This window comes from Neomonachus schauinslandi, chromosome 7, assembly GCF_002201575.2.
Source record: "Neomonachus schauinslandi chromosome 7, ASM220157v2, whole genome shotgun sequence".
Classification (NCBI taxonomy): Eukaryota; Metazoa; Chordata; class Mammalia; order Carnivora; family Phocidae; genus Neomonachus; species Neomonachus schauinslandi.
In genome coordinates, this window is record NC_058409.1 from 117,274,244 (window position 1) to 117,290,848 (window position 16,605).

General features: G+C 45.3%; 1 protein-coding gene across 1 annotated transcript in view; it reads left to right on the forward strand.

Moving 5' to 3' along the window:
* The first annotated feature begins 8,748 nt into the window (after positions 1-8,748).
* The window catches only part of ANXA2R (annexin A2 receptor), a 32,233-nt gene continuing 24,376 nt past the window's right edge, over positions 8,749-16,605 (forward strand). The window contains 2 exon segments of the mRNA XM_044916678.1: positions 8,749-8,926; positions 16,018-16,105. Coding sequence (XP_044772613.1) covers positions 8,749-8,926; positions 16,018-16,105 — 266 coding nt within the window.

Sequence of the window (16,605 nt, forward strand, 5' to 3'; positions counted from 1 at the left end):
ATGATCCCAGAGTCCTGGGATCGAGCCCCATGTCGGGCTCCCTGCTCAGTGGGGAGGCTACTTCTCCCTCTCCCACTCTCCCTGCTTGTGTTCCCTCTCTCGCTGTGTCTCTCTGTCAAATAAATAAATAAATCTTTAAAAAAATGTACATGTAACAATCTTAGAAACTTGCAAATAATACTAAATTAGATATATAACTTAATAACCTTACATGAACTGAAGATATATACACTTAAGAGAATGTCATTTATTACAAGACTGATACAAAAACACACATAAAAATAGTTTCTAATGGGAAGAATTACAATAGAAGTAGGGAGAGCAGAGAAAGGGCAATCACTAATGACAGAATGGACATAATCACATAAAACAGGATAGGGGTTCTGCAAAAAATCACTCAAAAATGTGGCATTAACTCAATGCATTTACCCAATAGGTATGAAAAGCATAGCACATTTGAAGTCTCCCTTTGATTCAAATAATCTAATGTAGACAAAAATAGAAAAAATACAATTTTAAGTAAGACACTGGACTTCCCTTTTCCCACCTCTATCTAATTACTTCTTTACCCATTTACCTACCTGATATGCATGCATGAGAACCTATACTCTCCATTCAGCTCCAGCTAAGCCGTTTTTGTCATCTTGTAAGAATCTAACCCTCCGGGTCTCATCTCTAAAACCAGGCAATCCTCTCGGATGCCCTAAAAGTGTGGTTTGTCTACGTGTGCCTGACAAGTAGAGGGGCTTTCTCCTTTAAAAAAATTTTTTTTTATTTTAAAGATTTTATTTATTTGAGGGGGGAAAAAGCACGAGTGGGAAGAGGGGCAGAGGGAGAGGAACAAGCAGACTCCCCGCTGATGGGGCCTCAATCTGGGATCCCGACAGGAGCTGAAGGCAGACGCTTAACCGACTGAGCCACCCAGGCGCCCCTAAGGGTTTTCTTCAGCCAATGGAAACAGCCAGGAACTGGACCTCTCTTTCCAAAGACCACCCTTTTTCTCCCTGCCCCTCCCTTAATCCAATCACGGAAACCCTGCAAACTTTCAACAGCGCCCGCCAGAATGATGCGATTTTCTCCTTAATCCTATCAGGCTCTGAGGCAATTTGCCGGGCAAATACTCCAAGGATTTGGATTGTCTTTTCCTACCTCCTAGACCCGCCAGAGCAGTATAAAAGGGCCCGCTCAGCGCCGGCCTCCATCGTTTGCCTCTTCTCCTAGACTGGCGGCGCGCCCCGCCCGCTCGGGAGACCCAAGCTATGGATCCGCACCTGCCGACGCTGGAAGAGCTGTCTTGCTGGCGGGCACGTCCGGAGCCCCACGTGCCGCCGGGCCTGAGCCGAGAACAGGCGTGGGCCTGGGCGCTGGATAACTTCCCGGCGCTGAGCCGCCGCTCCTGCCAACACCCCCACTTCTGCGGGGACGGGCACTACTGTGCGTGCGGGTTGCTGCGCCACGCTTGCCCCGGGCACGGAGCCGGTCCCCGAGTTGAGAGGGGCCGGAAACGCTGCCGAGACCCAGGTGTCCAGGCTGAAACCGCGATGGAGCTGCAGTCACCGCAACAAGAGGTAGATGCGACAGGCAGCGCTGCCCACTGGGGCCTGAACCAGCCGGGGGATGCCCGCGCCAGCGGAGGGGGACAGACCCACGGCCACATCGCCTCCAGGAGCCCAGGCTGCCCTCGGAAGCTGCAGAAAACCGGGGCTTAAAGCCGGGTGGAAGCCGGACAGGAAAGGAATTCCAGCCCACAGCGCCCCTTCAACCGATACCCTGGAAGGAGCCTGCGACACCCTTTGGGGGCCCTCATTCTGTCTGTATGGACTTCTCCGACTTCTGCCGCCCCCTTCCCACCCCAAGCCCCCTCCCCCCCCCCCCCCTGCTGGTCCCGAGCCGAGTTCAGCCTTGAGGTCTTTATGGTGGAGAACCTTCCTTATTTGTTCTTTCTTTCCTTAATTACCTACAGGTTTTTTGATTAGAAAACATTCTTCATGTAATCAATGTCTTTAAAAACTTTTCTTCTAGATCTACTGAGAATTGACACAATTCTTATCTTATTCTAATCGCACATGCCGATTAAAGCCTTTTTTCCTTATTCTCAGCCTGTGGATTTGATTTTGGGTGGGTGGTGTCACCACCGGAAGAGTATTGGTGGGTTTGGGGCTGAAAGGCTTGCTGTGACCCAGGTCAGAGCTCATTAAAATCAAAGAAATGCAAATTAAAACAATGACTATGGGGGGGGGGGAGATCGGTGGGAGGGGAGGATGGGTGAAATAGTCAAGAGTATTAAGAGCACACTTACAGTGATGAGCACTGAGTAATACACAGAGTTGTTGGATCACTATATTATACACCTGAAGCTAATATAACACTATATTAATTATACTGGAATTTAAATAATAAAAAACAAATTAAAACAATAGGATATAACTTTGAGTACCACAGTGGCACACATTAAAGTTTTTCATTTTATCCAATGTTTGTAAACATATAGAAAGTAGTAACCCTCAGATACCCATTTTGGAAATGAATTTGAAAAGCTCTTTGGAAAGGCAATCTGGCAATATTATAGAAAACATTTCAATGTGAGTATTCTTTTGGCCCAGAAATTCTTTTTCTTACAAGCAAGAAATTCTAGTTCAAAAACAAGCATGCTTTTCAGTAAAAAAAGATTGGGAAAAAGAATCATGGTATATCTGTACAATCCCAAACTATGCAGCCCTTAGAAATAAAATGGAAGGCATGATTTTGAAAAGCTATCCTAGAGGCTGAATGTGCCATACGGGACTTTGAACACTGGGAAGGCGGTGACCATAGCAATGGGGCTAAGAGGGTGTAGTTCCAACCAACGTGGGGAAGGAAGCACTGAGGCTCAGCCACCCAGGTAGGCTTAGAGAAGGACTAAATCCGGGGACTCTTACCTAGGTGGACACCCTATTGTAGTTCCTTCCACAACCACCTACGCTGGTGTTTTCTGGCATTTGTGAGTCATTCAGCCACCTTACCTGAGGTATTAGGATCCAGGAGGCTAATGTTGGACCAGACAGGAACCCAAGGGTCAGCTCTGAGACAGGCCAATCTGGGAGCTTTCTAACTTCTCATTGCACAAAGTCTCTGAGTCCCCATCATTTTGCTCCCCCATTTAGTAGCTCCCATTCCCATTCCCAGAGGGTGTGAAAATTGCTTCAGAAAGCCCCACTTGGTGAGAGGAAGCACATAAATATACTCTTCCCAAAGACATTGAACAAAACTGAGTTGAGTATGGTTTTGGTCAAGTCTGCGGATTGGGTCATGCTAGCGTGAGACAGTCATAGCTAGTTTACCAGCATTTTCTGAGAAGCAAAATAGAAAAAAGAATTCTTCTAGGAAAGTTATTTTTCTCTTTTTCAGTGACATCTACCCTTTTTCTATTCAGAGAAACAGTAAGCATGCCAGCAAATAAATACATAAGACTATTTTAGTATAATTGCTATCAAGAATTTTTATAAGTTCATTGAAAAGAAGGTAACTGGGAGGGTGCTATTTTACCTTAAAGAGTGAAAACAGACTTATTAGAGATATGGAAGTGTCCTTTCAACCTAAAACAGGACAATGTGATGAAAACACTATGCAGAATCTAGGGGAGCAGTTAGTAAGAGACAATATCAAATTCAAGGATTCTGAGTCCAGAACATGATTAATACAGGCGCACCTGGGTGGCTCGGTAGGTGAAGTGTCTGCCTTTGGCTCGGGTCATGATCCGGGGATCGAACCCCTCCTTGGGCTCCCTGCTCAGCTCCTTCTCCCTCTGCCGTCTGCTCTGCCTGCTTGTGCTCACCCTCTCTCTCTCTGTCAAATAAATAGGTAGAATCTTAAAAAAAAAAAAAACAACAAAAAAACAGAAACAAAAAACCACCAAGATTAATACAGTCATGGACAGAAGGAAGGCAAATGATGGCTTTCTGTGACCCAAGGAAGATATATCTGGACCACAACAATCCTAGAGTCCTCCATCCAAGAGGACCTGCTAGCATGCAGTCATACTTGATAGATAATTTAAATGAAAGATTGGATTTTTTTAGTTCCTTTTGATTGAAAGATTTAATTACCGATAATAACACTGCTCAAATATATGATATTGACCTAATAAATGATGACATTGACCAGATATGTAACCAAGGGATTGATAAGGGAGATCTAACTGATAGTGTTTGAAGGTGTGTTCACATTGTTTTTCTTCATTTTCTCAGATTATATGACCCCCCCACATCAGCTGAGCCTTTTAGTTTCTAGGTATTGTGACCCTGTATTTCCCAGGTAGAACACAAAATAAAGAGAGTATAAGAGAAAAATGTTATAAGTGGTTATTCAAGAAGACTTTCCAGACACTAGAGACCAGTAGAATTTTGATTGCAAAGTAACATTGTAATTTTAGACTGCATAAATTCAAGATCCCCTAAGAAATCATCTTCTGTCTCAGTCAGCAGTTTCTGTCTAGAGGAGTTAAAAGGAACTGGTGCCATGTTTTGTGCGCTTTGGAGGAAGGTGAATGTGGGCTTGAGGGTGCTCAGTAGGTCTCTGCCTGGGTAGTAGGGCTTTCCACTGGGAACCCCCACTCTTGGGAGTTATAGGCACCCAGGCACATTCCTCTCTCTACAATACAATCATCCACTCACTGTTCACACCTGGACAGATATATCCCTGCTATCTGGCACAGCAAAGCTGAAGCCAGCTTTTGGGGGTCACTGCTGAAGTAGCCCCAATAATCACTTGCCAGTTGAGGTTGCTCCTGCTCTCAGTATCCATTACCTAGATACCTAGAGTCCATTTACAGAGATGCTTTACATTTCTGTTTGCAAGAGTTCCCATTCTGTTTTCTAAATAATACTCTACATTGTCCTGTCCCAGTGCTTTAATAAAACCACCTTTTTTACATCAAAAAAATTATATATATTTTTTACCTCTTGATTCTCTAGATTTGATGTTGCAATAAAGTGTGCAGGCTCATTTCTCTGCATTTGTCACTGGATGAGGACTCCTTTGAAGCCACATTATTTTCCTGATATAAGAAATGTCCATCATTTTAATCTTCCTTTCCTGAAAAAAAGCTAAATTAAATAGATTGCATAGGCACTCATTAGCTTTGTGACTTTGGATGTGTCTTTCCAGGCATTAAGAATGGGTGGACATTTGCATTGTAGAGAGTGGGCAGTGCCTGGGTGACTATAACACACAGAGGTGTGGGGTTTCCCAGTGAGGAGCCACATTACTCAGCCAAACATTTGCTGAGCAGACCCTCACACTGAAATATTACATTCTGCAACCCTACATTTTCTTACCTATAAAATGCACTTAAAATCTATTTTATTTAAATTTTTTAGAGAGGGGAAGAGGAGCAGAGGGAGAAGAAGAGAGAGAATCTCAAGCAGGCTCCATGCCCAGCACAGAGCCTGGCACGGCTCGATCCCATCACCTGGAGACCAAGACCCCAACAGAAATCAAGAGTTGGTTGCTTAACTGACTGAACCACCAAGGCTCCCCAAAATGCACTTAATAATAGCACCTAATTAAGTAGGATAATAAAAATAAAACTCTTAATATAATTCCTATCATATAGTAAGTTCTTAGTGAATATTAGCTATTACAATTTAAAGGTAAAGTGAATGAAATTAGAATCCTTTTATTTCTTTCTTAATTATTTCTAAACATTTTCACTATTGAAATAATATATTTTTAAATGAATAGGACAGTAAGGCGTCAAGTGAAAATAGGACTCCTTCTCCCAACCTCTCAACTGATAGGTAGCCACTATTGATATATTTTGGAGTGTATTTACAGTTTTATACAAATGCAAACACATCAATACAAATGAAATGTACAAAAATCATTCCCCTCCAAAAAATCATTTTACACACATAGAGCAATAACTTAACTTGTCAGTTATTACTATTTTGGACACCTTTCTCTCTTTATTCAAAGTTCCTGTCTTCTATTTAAAGCAGCATGGCAATCCAATTTATGGACTGTGCTCCAGCATAAGTTGCTAGAACAAAAATTATTGTGTGAAAAAAGTCAACTTTGCCAAAAGTAGTAATATTCTCATAGTTTTGATGCTTAATAGTGGTCTGTAGTGCACTATTGTGGGAGTCCCCATCCAACCCCTCCCCCATTTTGACAACTGCTCCCTTCTTCCCCATCCACATGTCTGCAGGAGTAGATAAGTTAATGCTTAACCCTTATGTTAACTGGGTACTGGGTATTGGCCTAGGTCTCTGCATCTTACTGAAGCTGAGCCCCTAAGTCCCTACCCTGGGTTTTGCAACCGGGACTTAGAATTTGATCATACCATGGACTCCAAGTGTCAGTTTCCTTCCCAGTTTATTGTTACCTTTGTCAAGTCTATGTGCAAAGGGGTTTTCTCATCTCTTCCTGTATTGTCCACACAGCCATTACATCACATTCCTCACTGTGGTCCACCCCAATATTCTCAGCTCCTCCGTAAACAAACTTCACATCATTGCTGCTCACCCTCTGTGTGGCAGGACATAGTCACCCTAATAGCAGACTGCTGTCTGTGCGCTGGTACCAACAAAAGTCACTCTCTTTCAGGATGCATTTCCCTACTACCCCTACTTTATTCCCACCGAGTGTGAGCATCATTATATGAGGTTGAAGTCAAACAGCTGTATCAGTTTTTACAAAAGGATTGCAAGAAATCACAATATAAAATGGGAGAAAATTAAACTAAATATTAAAAGAAGTTATCATTGCTGAGAGTACCCTATGATCCTCCAGAGAAAATGAACCTCTTTAAAAGTAGTCTACTGATAGGGCACAAAAAGGGTTCAAATTGGAATCAGAACATTTACTGACTCTGTGCAATGACTAGTGCTAAGCAGATATCCTGCCATCTCCGCATCATAACCTCCCCCTCCTTAAGGAAGGTGGGCCCACCGCTGTCACCAACTTGTGCACTATGTGTAAGAGACACTACTGTCTGTGGTTTTCCCCCTTAAGGAGCCTACATTTTATCAGACTGCTTTCTCAAAAGCAAAAAGATTAGCAATAAGAAGACAATCAATAGGCAAGGCCTCCTCCTCTTTCTAAGACTAGAACCCCAAACCCTTGAAAAAGGAAGTTTTCCTTCCTAGCATGAAGTCAACCACTATAGGGAGTAAGAGTTGGCTGTATCCTCATGGTTTCTTGCCTGTGACTCTGTTCTCCCCCTAAAATGTGAGCTCTCCAAAAGCAGGAGCCAGTTCTTCAATTCTGCATGTGCAGGACCAATCACAGCATCTTGCTCATGGCAGGTGATCAAAACATGCTTGTTAAGCTCTTTGAATTAAACTGACTTTGTTACATTGAAGATAAAGGTCTGATCAAGGAAATGTAGGCATGGATGCACTGACAAATTTACCAACAGAAGGGCTGAAACTTTTGAGGAAGGATGTAATAGGATGCATTTTCACTAGAGATATTATACAAGGAGGAAAAAGCAATCCACCAAGAGTAAATACAAGCAAAAAGACATTTTATATTTTTTTCATTGATGTTATATTTATATCAATGGCCATCTCACCAATAATGACAATGAAAATAATAATTGTAACAGAATAACTTAAAAAAAAGATCAACTTATTTTCTGCCAGGGATATCTAATTACTTAGACTTTGTTATCAATTTAATCATAAAAACTACCGTATAAAATATTAAGTTTTATCTCCAATACACAGATGAAAATATGTGGACAAGAGAGGCTAGGAATTAGCTGAGTGTCACATACATAGAAATGATGGAGGGGTGCCTGGGTGGCTCTGTTGGTTAAGGATCTGCCTTGGGTTCAGGTCTGGATTTCCCAGTCCTGGAATCCAATCCTGGTTCGGCTCCCGGCTGATCCGGGAGTCTGCTTCTCCCTCTCCCTCCGACCCTCCCTTTAGATCATGCTCTCTCCCTCTCTCTCAAATAAATAAATAAAATCTCAAAAGAAAAAAAAAAAAGAAATGATGGACCGAACTTGAACAGAAACAGTGTGCATCTGGATCCCTAGACCTTGACCCCTCCCCATCATACATGTTGGCTGAAATTCTGAAGCTCTTTTAACTTAGAAACCGATAAATACAAGACCAGGGTGTGAGTCTGACGTCTACCACTAACTAGCAGCGTGATTTCATACAGAGATGGCCACTTCTCACTCTGTTCATCTGGGTAAAATCTGCTGGTATGTTCCAAGCAGAAGGAAATGGATGTAAAGTTACCTAAAAGTGTCAGGCACATAGGATTTTTTAAATAAAAGAGTAACCTTCCAAAGAGCTTGTCTTGACCAAGCCCCTCTACCTAAAGTTTCTTTTAAACCAATCTTTAGGGGCGCTTGCGCAGCTCAGTAGCTTAAGCCTTCCGCTCAGGTCATGATCCCAGGGTCCTGAAATCGAGTCCCCTGTCAGGATCGCTGCTCGGTGGGGAGTCGCTTCTCCCTCTCTCTGCCCCTCCCCCCGCTCGTGCTCTCTCTCTAATAAATAAAGAAAATCTTAAGAAAAAAAAAACCTTTAATCTTATCAGTCAACAAAGTACAACTTCGGATAACTCCACGTCAGATTATTGGATTTTCCCTTAATTTCATCAGGCTCCGTCTTCTGAAGCAATTCACACCTTAGGAAACGTCACCACCCAGCTTAATATCCTCTCCGCCAGCCGGGTCCTTAGAGCCCAGGCGAATACAAATAGGCGGGGAAGGAGAATCCCTGGAGACGCTCCCTCCGCTCAGCCGCTGAAGCGATGGAGCGGAACTCTCCGCGCTGTGTGCGCGGGGCCTGGGATCCGGCCGAGCGGGGGCAGGGACCAAGCACGCTGCCAGCCTTGAGCTCTGAGGACTCTGGGCCCTGGCCGCTCCTTTTCTATCCTGAGCTCGGCCAACTCGCTTGGGACGACGAGGTCTTCAACCAGGAGCTGCTTTGTAGGCCCTGCGGGCTTCTGAGCCGATACTGCCGGAGACACCGAGCCAGAAGCAGATCACCTCGAGGCAGGGAGCAGAGCCCCCAGCCCTCAACTCAAAGCCCCACGACCCGCGAGCAGCCGGAGGAGCCCGGCGGCAGAGCCCGGTGCCGGCCGCCCCCTCAGCCCTTTCCGCCGGCGTCGCCTGCGGCCTCTTCAGAGCGTTGTCTTCCTCCTGCCAGAGGAGCCACCCCTCGGCTTTCGAAGGCTGCGGGGATTGGGTCCCGCACGCTGTGGCCTGGGTCCCCGGGGCCGCCGCCGCCGCCGCCGCCCGCCTGGAGCGTCCGCCCCCCCCCCCCCGCCCAGACTTCCTGTGCGCGCATTCACGGCAGGATTCTCTTGGAACAACGATGCTGCAGTGATCCGTTATAATTGATCAGTGTAAATTTGCCCTCCATAGACGTTGGGAGATTTTCTTTTTGCTTTCTTAATAAAATTATACGAAAATGCTCAAGTCCTTATTTCTGACTTATGTTCCTGGTTGGCTGTTGGGGAAGGACGAGGCGCCGGAGCGGGAGAGGTCTGTGCCGGTCCCTGCGCGGGGACCCTGGGTCGCCTGGTTTGCTGTGCACCGGGCGGGCGGTGGGGTCTCCCGCGCACACGGATGCCGAGCCGGGTGGGAGGTTGTCAGACTTGCTCTCGCTCGCTGGACTTCTAGGAGATCCAGCACGCCGGCAGCCAGCGGCCCCAAGAACTCCAAATAGGAATGTAATAGGAATCGCCATCTCTGCAACCTTCAAATCCTTGACGGTGGTACTAATCTCGGCAATCCCCCCAGGACTTCAGTTGTGCTTTTAATTTACTATTTTCCTAGGTGATGCAGTCCTAGTGGCTTCTTTGTGGCTTCTACTTGGCCTTTCACACTGTAATAACACCTCTCCATGGGGCAGGAAACCAATGTGGGGGTTCTGCCTGCTACTCACTATGTACTATTCTCAATTCTGAACTGGGGAAATAAGCACAGGCTGGGTTTGGGGACCCCTGGGCCCACTGTGAGACAGACCTGAGATCAAACTCCCTGGATCATCTGACTTCCATAACTTCCATAGTGACATTTCGGGTCCCCCAGAATTAGTGGCACTTCAGAGCCAGTGTCCAGTAGTCCACAGAAGCTTTTCCTGAATGCACAGTTACCCAGGTAAAAGGCCAAAGATCCCTCTGGGGAAGGTTAGAAGGAAAATTAACAGTATACATTTTTAGTAGTGTGCCAGGGACCTTCCTTCCGCAAAGGGGCCTGGCTTCCCATTCATTCAAGGGGTTCTGGGCCTGCAAACTGGCTCAACGGATTTAAGTGCCATGACTCTGTTTTTATGATTCAGGTAAGACTTTTGTTCACTTACGCTAGAACTTTTCTGCTTATACAGATCAAGTAAGAATTTAATAGGCTTTCTATCTCTTTACCTCTAGGAACACCATAATCATCTAGCCATAGCCATAGGGGTACAAGAATCAGACTATTCTGATTGCTCTTTTGATCCTGCTGTTCCTTGAGGTTTAACACCCTCACCTTGCCTTTGGTAGTTGAGTACCATCACTTGTCACCCCAGGATCCAATTACTCCCATTGCATTTAGGTTTCCTAATTAAGTGACTGCAGCACCCACAGTAAGGTCTGGCCTACAGACAAGAGTGATTACAGAGCTCTTTGAGGGTACTGGGGCTCCCTTTATTTTTTTTTTAAAGATTGTATTTATTTATTTGACAGAGAGAGAGGGAACACAAGCAGGGGGAGTGGGAGAGGGAGAAGCAGGCCTCCCGCCTGCCGAGCAGAGAGCCCGATACGGGGCTCGATCCCAGGACCCTGGGACCATGACCTGAGCCGAAGGCAGACACCTAACGACTGAGCCACCCAGGCGCCCCTGGAGCTCCTTTTAAAATGTTGTATCTCACAGTATTGGTGAAAGAAACGCCTTCTGAACCCTCCCAGTATGGGTGAGTATGGGCCTGCTGGGACTTGAATTTAGTTATAGGTCTAGAGGCAAAGAGGGGTGGCAGGTATGGATCTGAGGAGACTCATCATTTTCTCTCATGCAAACTGCCTCAGGGGAAGCCATTATATTTTCCTCAGGCAATACAGTTTCTTCCCCTTAGATAGAGATAGAGTGACCAATACCACTGAGGGTAGGAGTATACTTCAACTAGCAAAGAAGATTCATCAAAATTTAAAGGCTCAATGTCCACAGTTTCATGAGGGTCTTCCTATATATTCCATCCCAATTTACAGGATTCCACTGGTTCCCAATCAATGTCCTACTTTAACAGTGAACTCCCTGCCTTGCAACTTGGGTTACAATTAAGATAGTCACAGTACGAGATATCTGCCAAGTTAATCATCAGTAAATCTTGAGGGGAAACAACAACAACAACAACAACAACCAACCTTGCTCTTCTCTAGAAACTCTTGGGTGATCTTTTTCTTTTCAAACCAAGGAAAACTCTTCCTCAATAATCTCCATATGTAGAAATGAATTTCAAAATAAGTGAAACATATCTTTTGGGAAGGTGTTTTCATATTGGTGTACTGAAGAACCTGATAACCTTGAATTGTAACTGAATGGTGAAGAAATCTTTGTTGTGAAATAATAAGAAATATATGTATTGGTCTCTGTTCCAGGTTCCTGATACAGAGCTACTAAAACTGTTGCACTTTTCTGAATGGGGGAGGGTGAAAGGAGGGTGACAGAGCTCCTGAACCCCTTGGAACTTCCTAGGTGATAGGAGCATCTTTCATTCTAAGAAGGCAACGATTGGTGTGTTCCTGGTTGGGGGTCTGGTTACCAGAAATCTGAAGCCATGATTAGGAGCTTGGAATTTAGAGCCCCACCCCACATCCTCCAGGGAAGGGATAGGGTCTGGGGACTGATTTAGCAATCAGTCATCCTATGTGATGAAGCCTCCATGAAAATCCATAAACCCAGGTTTCAGTGAGCTTCTGGGTTGATGAACCCATCCACATGCCCTGAGGTTGGCAACCCAAAGCAGCTCTCTGCCCTCTCCCCATATATTGCCTTATGCATCCTTTGCATTTGTTTGGTCCTGAGTTGTATTCCTTGTAATAAACCAGTATTCATAAGTAAAATGCTTTACTGAGTTATGAGAGCTGTTCTTGCAAATTATTGAACTCAAGGTTGGATGGTGAAACCCCCAATTTATAGCTGGTCACTCAGAGTATGGAAGACCAGGACTTGAGATTGGCATCTAAAGTGGGGGCAGTTTAGCGGGACTGAGCCCTTAATTTGTGAGATCTGATGCCTACTCCAAGTATACACTGTTTAAAACTGAATTGAATTGTATGACAGTGTCCTGAGAATTTGAGAATTGCTTGGTGTGGAAAACCCACACATCTGGTGTCAGAAGAGTTTTGAGTAAAGTAAAACAAGTAGACTGGTTTTTCTTTTATTTGTACAGCTCGCTCGAATGAAAGAAGCTCTTGTTTTTACTGTTCTAATGTTAGGATGACCTGAGGAGGAATCATTTTCATCATTGGGAGATTTGCTTATTTACACAAAAATACAGTCTCCTAGAAGGCAGCACAAAACCCTATAGCTGGGCAGCTGTTAAATCCTTTGCCTCATCTCTCAGCACAACAACCGTGGAGGCTGTGGTCGGGGAAGGAAAGTCTCATTTGGAGCAGGTTTAGAATTCACCACTTCTTGAGATTGAGCCCCAACTGCCCGCTAGAGGAATCAACAGCAGAACAAGCGGGCCTGGGACGCCTGGGTAACTAGGTGGGTTAAGCGTCTGCCTTTGGCTCAGGTTGTGTTCCCCGGATCCTGGGATCTGGTCCCGCATCAGGGCTCCTTGCTCAGCAGGAAGCCTGCTTCTCCTTCTGCCTGCTCTGCCTCCACTACCCCTGCGTATGCTCTCTCCCTCTCTCTCTGATAGATAGATAGATAAATCAATCAATCAATCAATCTTAACCAAAAACAAAAACAAAGCGGGCCTGACTTTTCCACTAGGCAAAATGCCTAGGGCCCCACAATACTTTCACTGGCCCACAAAATTGTTTTAATTTCTTTTATTTTTTAAAAATTTTAAAAGCTTTTATTTATTTGAGAGTGAGAGAGAGAGAGCGCAAGCACAGCGGGAGAGGGAGAGAGAATCAGACTCCCCGCTGAGCAGGGAGCCCGATGCTGGTCTCCATCCCAGGACTCTGGGATCACGGCCTGAGCCGAAAGCACACGCTTAACCGCCCGAACCACCCAGTGGCCCCTGTTTTAATTTCTTTTAAAACCAGAAGAAAGAAATTAAATTCTAGGTCAAAGAAAATGTATATTTAATATTAATATATTTTCTTAAAAACCAATGCACACATAAAATACATGTTTTTTGTTTTATGGATCAAGAGGCCAACGAAGGCAAAAGTGTGCCTAGGGTCCACGAAGATCATAATATAGTCACGGGACAGGCGGGGACGCTGTTCCAACAACCCAGGTTGGGAACGGCTGCGACTTCAGACTCGGGGCACACGTTGTGGGCCAGAAGCTTTGGTCGGAGTCGGAGGGCGGTGCGCAAGACGGGACAGCCGGGCCTGGAACTGCGCCTGCGCCAGCGCCTGCGCGGAGGGCTTCCATGCTGTGCCAGCCTAGTCCTCCCCGACTTTGTCTCCCTGAATTCTTCTCGTCAAGTTTTATTTAACTCTCCAGTTTTAAATCACCTTCATTTGTTCCCTAACAGTGTCCCAAAGTCATCTATAAAATTAAATGCTAAAAATTTCATTGGTTTTGAGGGCATTATTTCGTAATGACATTCTACCCTATACCAAAGCTTTCCCTTACGTTTTACAGATGTGGTTGATGGCGAGTTTGGCCGCTGAGGCGGAAGGAGGGTCCCTCCGAGCGACTGGGTGGGCGTGAGGGCCGCAGAGCTGGCAGTTACCGCGGAAGTGGGGGCGGGGGCGGCCCCTTTCCGGACCTTGGCGACCGGGAGCCGCCAGGTCAGCGGGGCGGGAAGGAGGGCTGAGGGCGGGCTGGGGGCGCGGGCAGCGCGGGGACTGGAGAGGCCTCGGGAGCCGTTTCGCGGCGTTAGGACCTCAGTTGTGGGCGCGGACCCAGATACCGCGCGAATTTCGGCATCCTCCCAACCGACGTGAAGGCGTTGGAGGAACCTGCGGGCCTCGAGTCTAGGCCCCTGGTCCACGCGGGCTCGGAGGATGACCCCGGAGAAGGAACCTGTGAGGACCGGGCGGAGTAGTCACCAAGAGGCCAATTGCGGAGCAGCAGATTTGGGGGGAAAAGGAAAAAGTCTCCCTTCCTCCAGGCTGTGCAGTTTTCCTTCGTCGCAGTGGACAGCTGCAGAATTTCTGGAATGGGGCGGCGGGGGGGCATGATTCTCCTGGGAACCTTGAGCGTGAAATTGTATTTGGGTAACCGTTTACACTCAGGCTCACAAAACGTTAGGTCTATTAGAAAGAGAGAAGGAGGTGGAGAGGGAGGGAGAGAGGAAGGAAGAAAAGAAAAGGAAAAAAGAATGGGAGGGGTTTTTGGAGGAGGGTAGTAAGAGACTAAACTATGAGTGCTTGGAGAGCTAGGAGGCTTGGCTTGGCATTAAGCAACCCCCCCCCCCCACACACACACACCCCGTCCGTTGTTAGGACTGGTTTCCTGCCCACTTTAAGGAGTGTGGCGGGCTCTTTTCTGCTTTCTCTCGCGAGCCACCCCAAGTGTTTTCCATTGCTCTGCTCTTCTCCCTTTCTTTCTCATGTTAACTTCTGCTCACCCGACCCTGGCCGGGCGGTGTTAAATCACTGCAGCCCGGTAGGGATCCTCGTGTGGAGAAGGAAAGTAGAAAAATTGCTTCCATTTTCGTGGTACTCATTTGGAGCCAAAAGTGGGAGAGCTTTTCCACAACAGCTCCTGAATGTGCCCGCGCCAGTGCGCGGCTCGGAGTGTGACAGTGGGGGTAGTGGGGAGTTAAGACGGAGTGCCCTGCACTCGGAGGATGACCCCGGAGGGTGAGGACGGGGCGGAATAGTCACCAACTTATAAAGCTTTACAAGTTGCAGACGAGGCTCACCCCGTCCTCAATAATTTTCCCATCTTTCTTTCTATAGCATATTTTCCCGGAGCCATTGTGATGGATCGAATAAAATAATAAAGCATGGTTCATCTGAATGCTTATAGGAAAATAAGTATTGTACTAATATATGAGTTAATAGAGACATTAAAATTTTTATTTGTGTAAAAATATGGGTATATATTAGTATACATATAGAAAATATATATTTTCAGGGCACCTGGGTGGCTCAGTCGGTTAAGCTTCTGACGCTTGGTTTGGCTTAGGTTACCATCTCAGGATGGAGAGATCCAGTCCCACGCTGGGCTTCCTTGCTCAGTGTGGAGTTTGCTTGAGATTCTGCCTCTCCCTTTGCCTCTCCCCTGCTCTCTCTCTCTTCTCTCTCTCAAATAAATAAAATCTTAAAAAAGAAAATACGTATTTTCAGATGAAATAGAGAAATCAAACTGTAAGGGTAATCTTGAATATTATCATCAGTTTATAAGAAATTTCTATGAAATTTTGCACAAAATTTGCATTAATTTTGTAACTAAAATGTCATTATTGATCTTAGGCTTCAATCTTTTTTAAAAATTTTTTTTCTTTTTTTTTTAAAAAGATTTTATTTATTTATTTATTTATTTATTTATTTATTTATTTATTTATTTATTTATTTATTTGAGAGAGAGAGCAGGGGGTGGGGGATGGACAAACAGACTCTCCTCTGAACTGGGAGTGGACTGGGGGCTGGATCCCAGGACTCTGAGATGGTGACCTGAGCCAGTCAGATGCTTAATTGAGCTACCAAGGTGCCCCAAGCTTAAAATGTCTTTTAGTTTCTCCCCTTATGTACATGAAATCTGGAATTTCTATCTGCACCCATATAAATAAATTTTTTATGTTTCATGTTCTGACCTTGATATAGTACCGTTAGAATTCATTTCCATACACATTCCAAAGGTTTCTGCCAATATAAATTATCTACCCATTGCAATTGTTTTGATATATGAGCAATAAATCCAAATTTAGATTTTACAGTTGTCCTTTTGGGGCATTCTAGTATCTGCATCTAGTTATGGGTTTGGAATGAGTTATGATGGTTATGACTTGAGGCTAATTGACATTCTTCTAGAAGCTAACTTTCTCAGGTGAGATCTCAGTGTCTTTAATCAAGAAAGGGCTAGCCTTGGGGCGCCTGGGTGGCTCCGTCGTTAAGCGTCTGCCTTCGGCTCAGGTCATGATCCCCCGGTCCTGGGATTGAGCCCCGCATTGGGCTCCCTGCTCGGCGGGAAGCCTGCTTCTCCCTCTCCCACTCCCCCTGCTTGTGTTCCCTCTCTCACTGTATCTCTATCAGTCAAATAAATAAATAAAATCTTAAAAAAAGAAAAAGAAAGAAAGGGCTAGCCTCCTCAAACAGAGGAGGAAGTTCAGAAAGATGTGGAGATTCAAGGTTCTTATGTTTACAAAGATCCACCGAAATTAACCCATTTGAATCCAGAGAGTTCTATTACTTGCTAATCAATCCCACTGCTTGCACGTGAGAGGTGTGGTGAAGATGTGAATTCATCTTATATTTTAATTCTGCCTCTAAAAGGATCAAAGTTGGGGTCTGATTTTTGGCTCTCTCATCACTGTACCTATAAGAAAT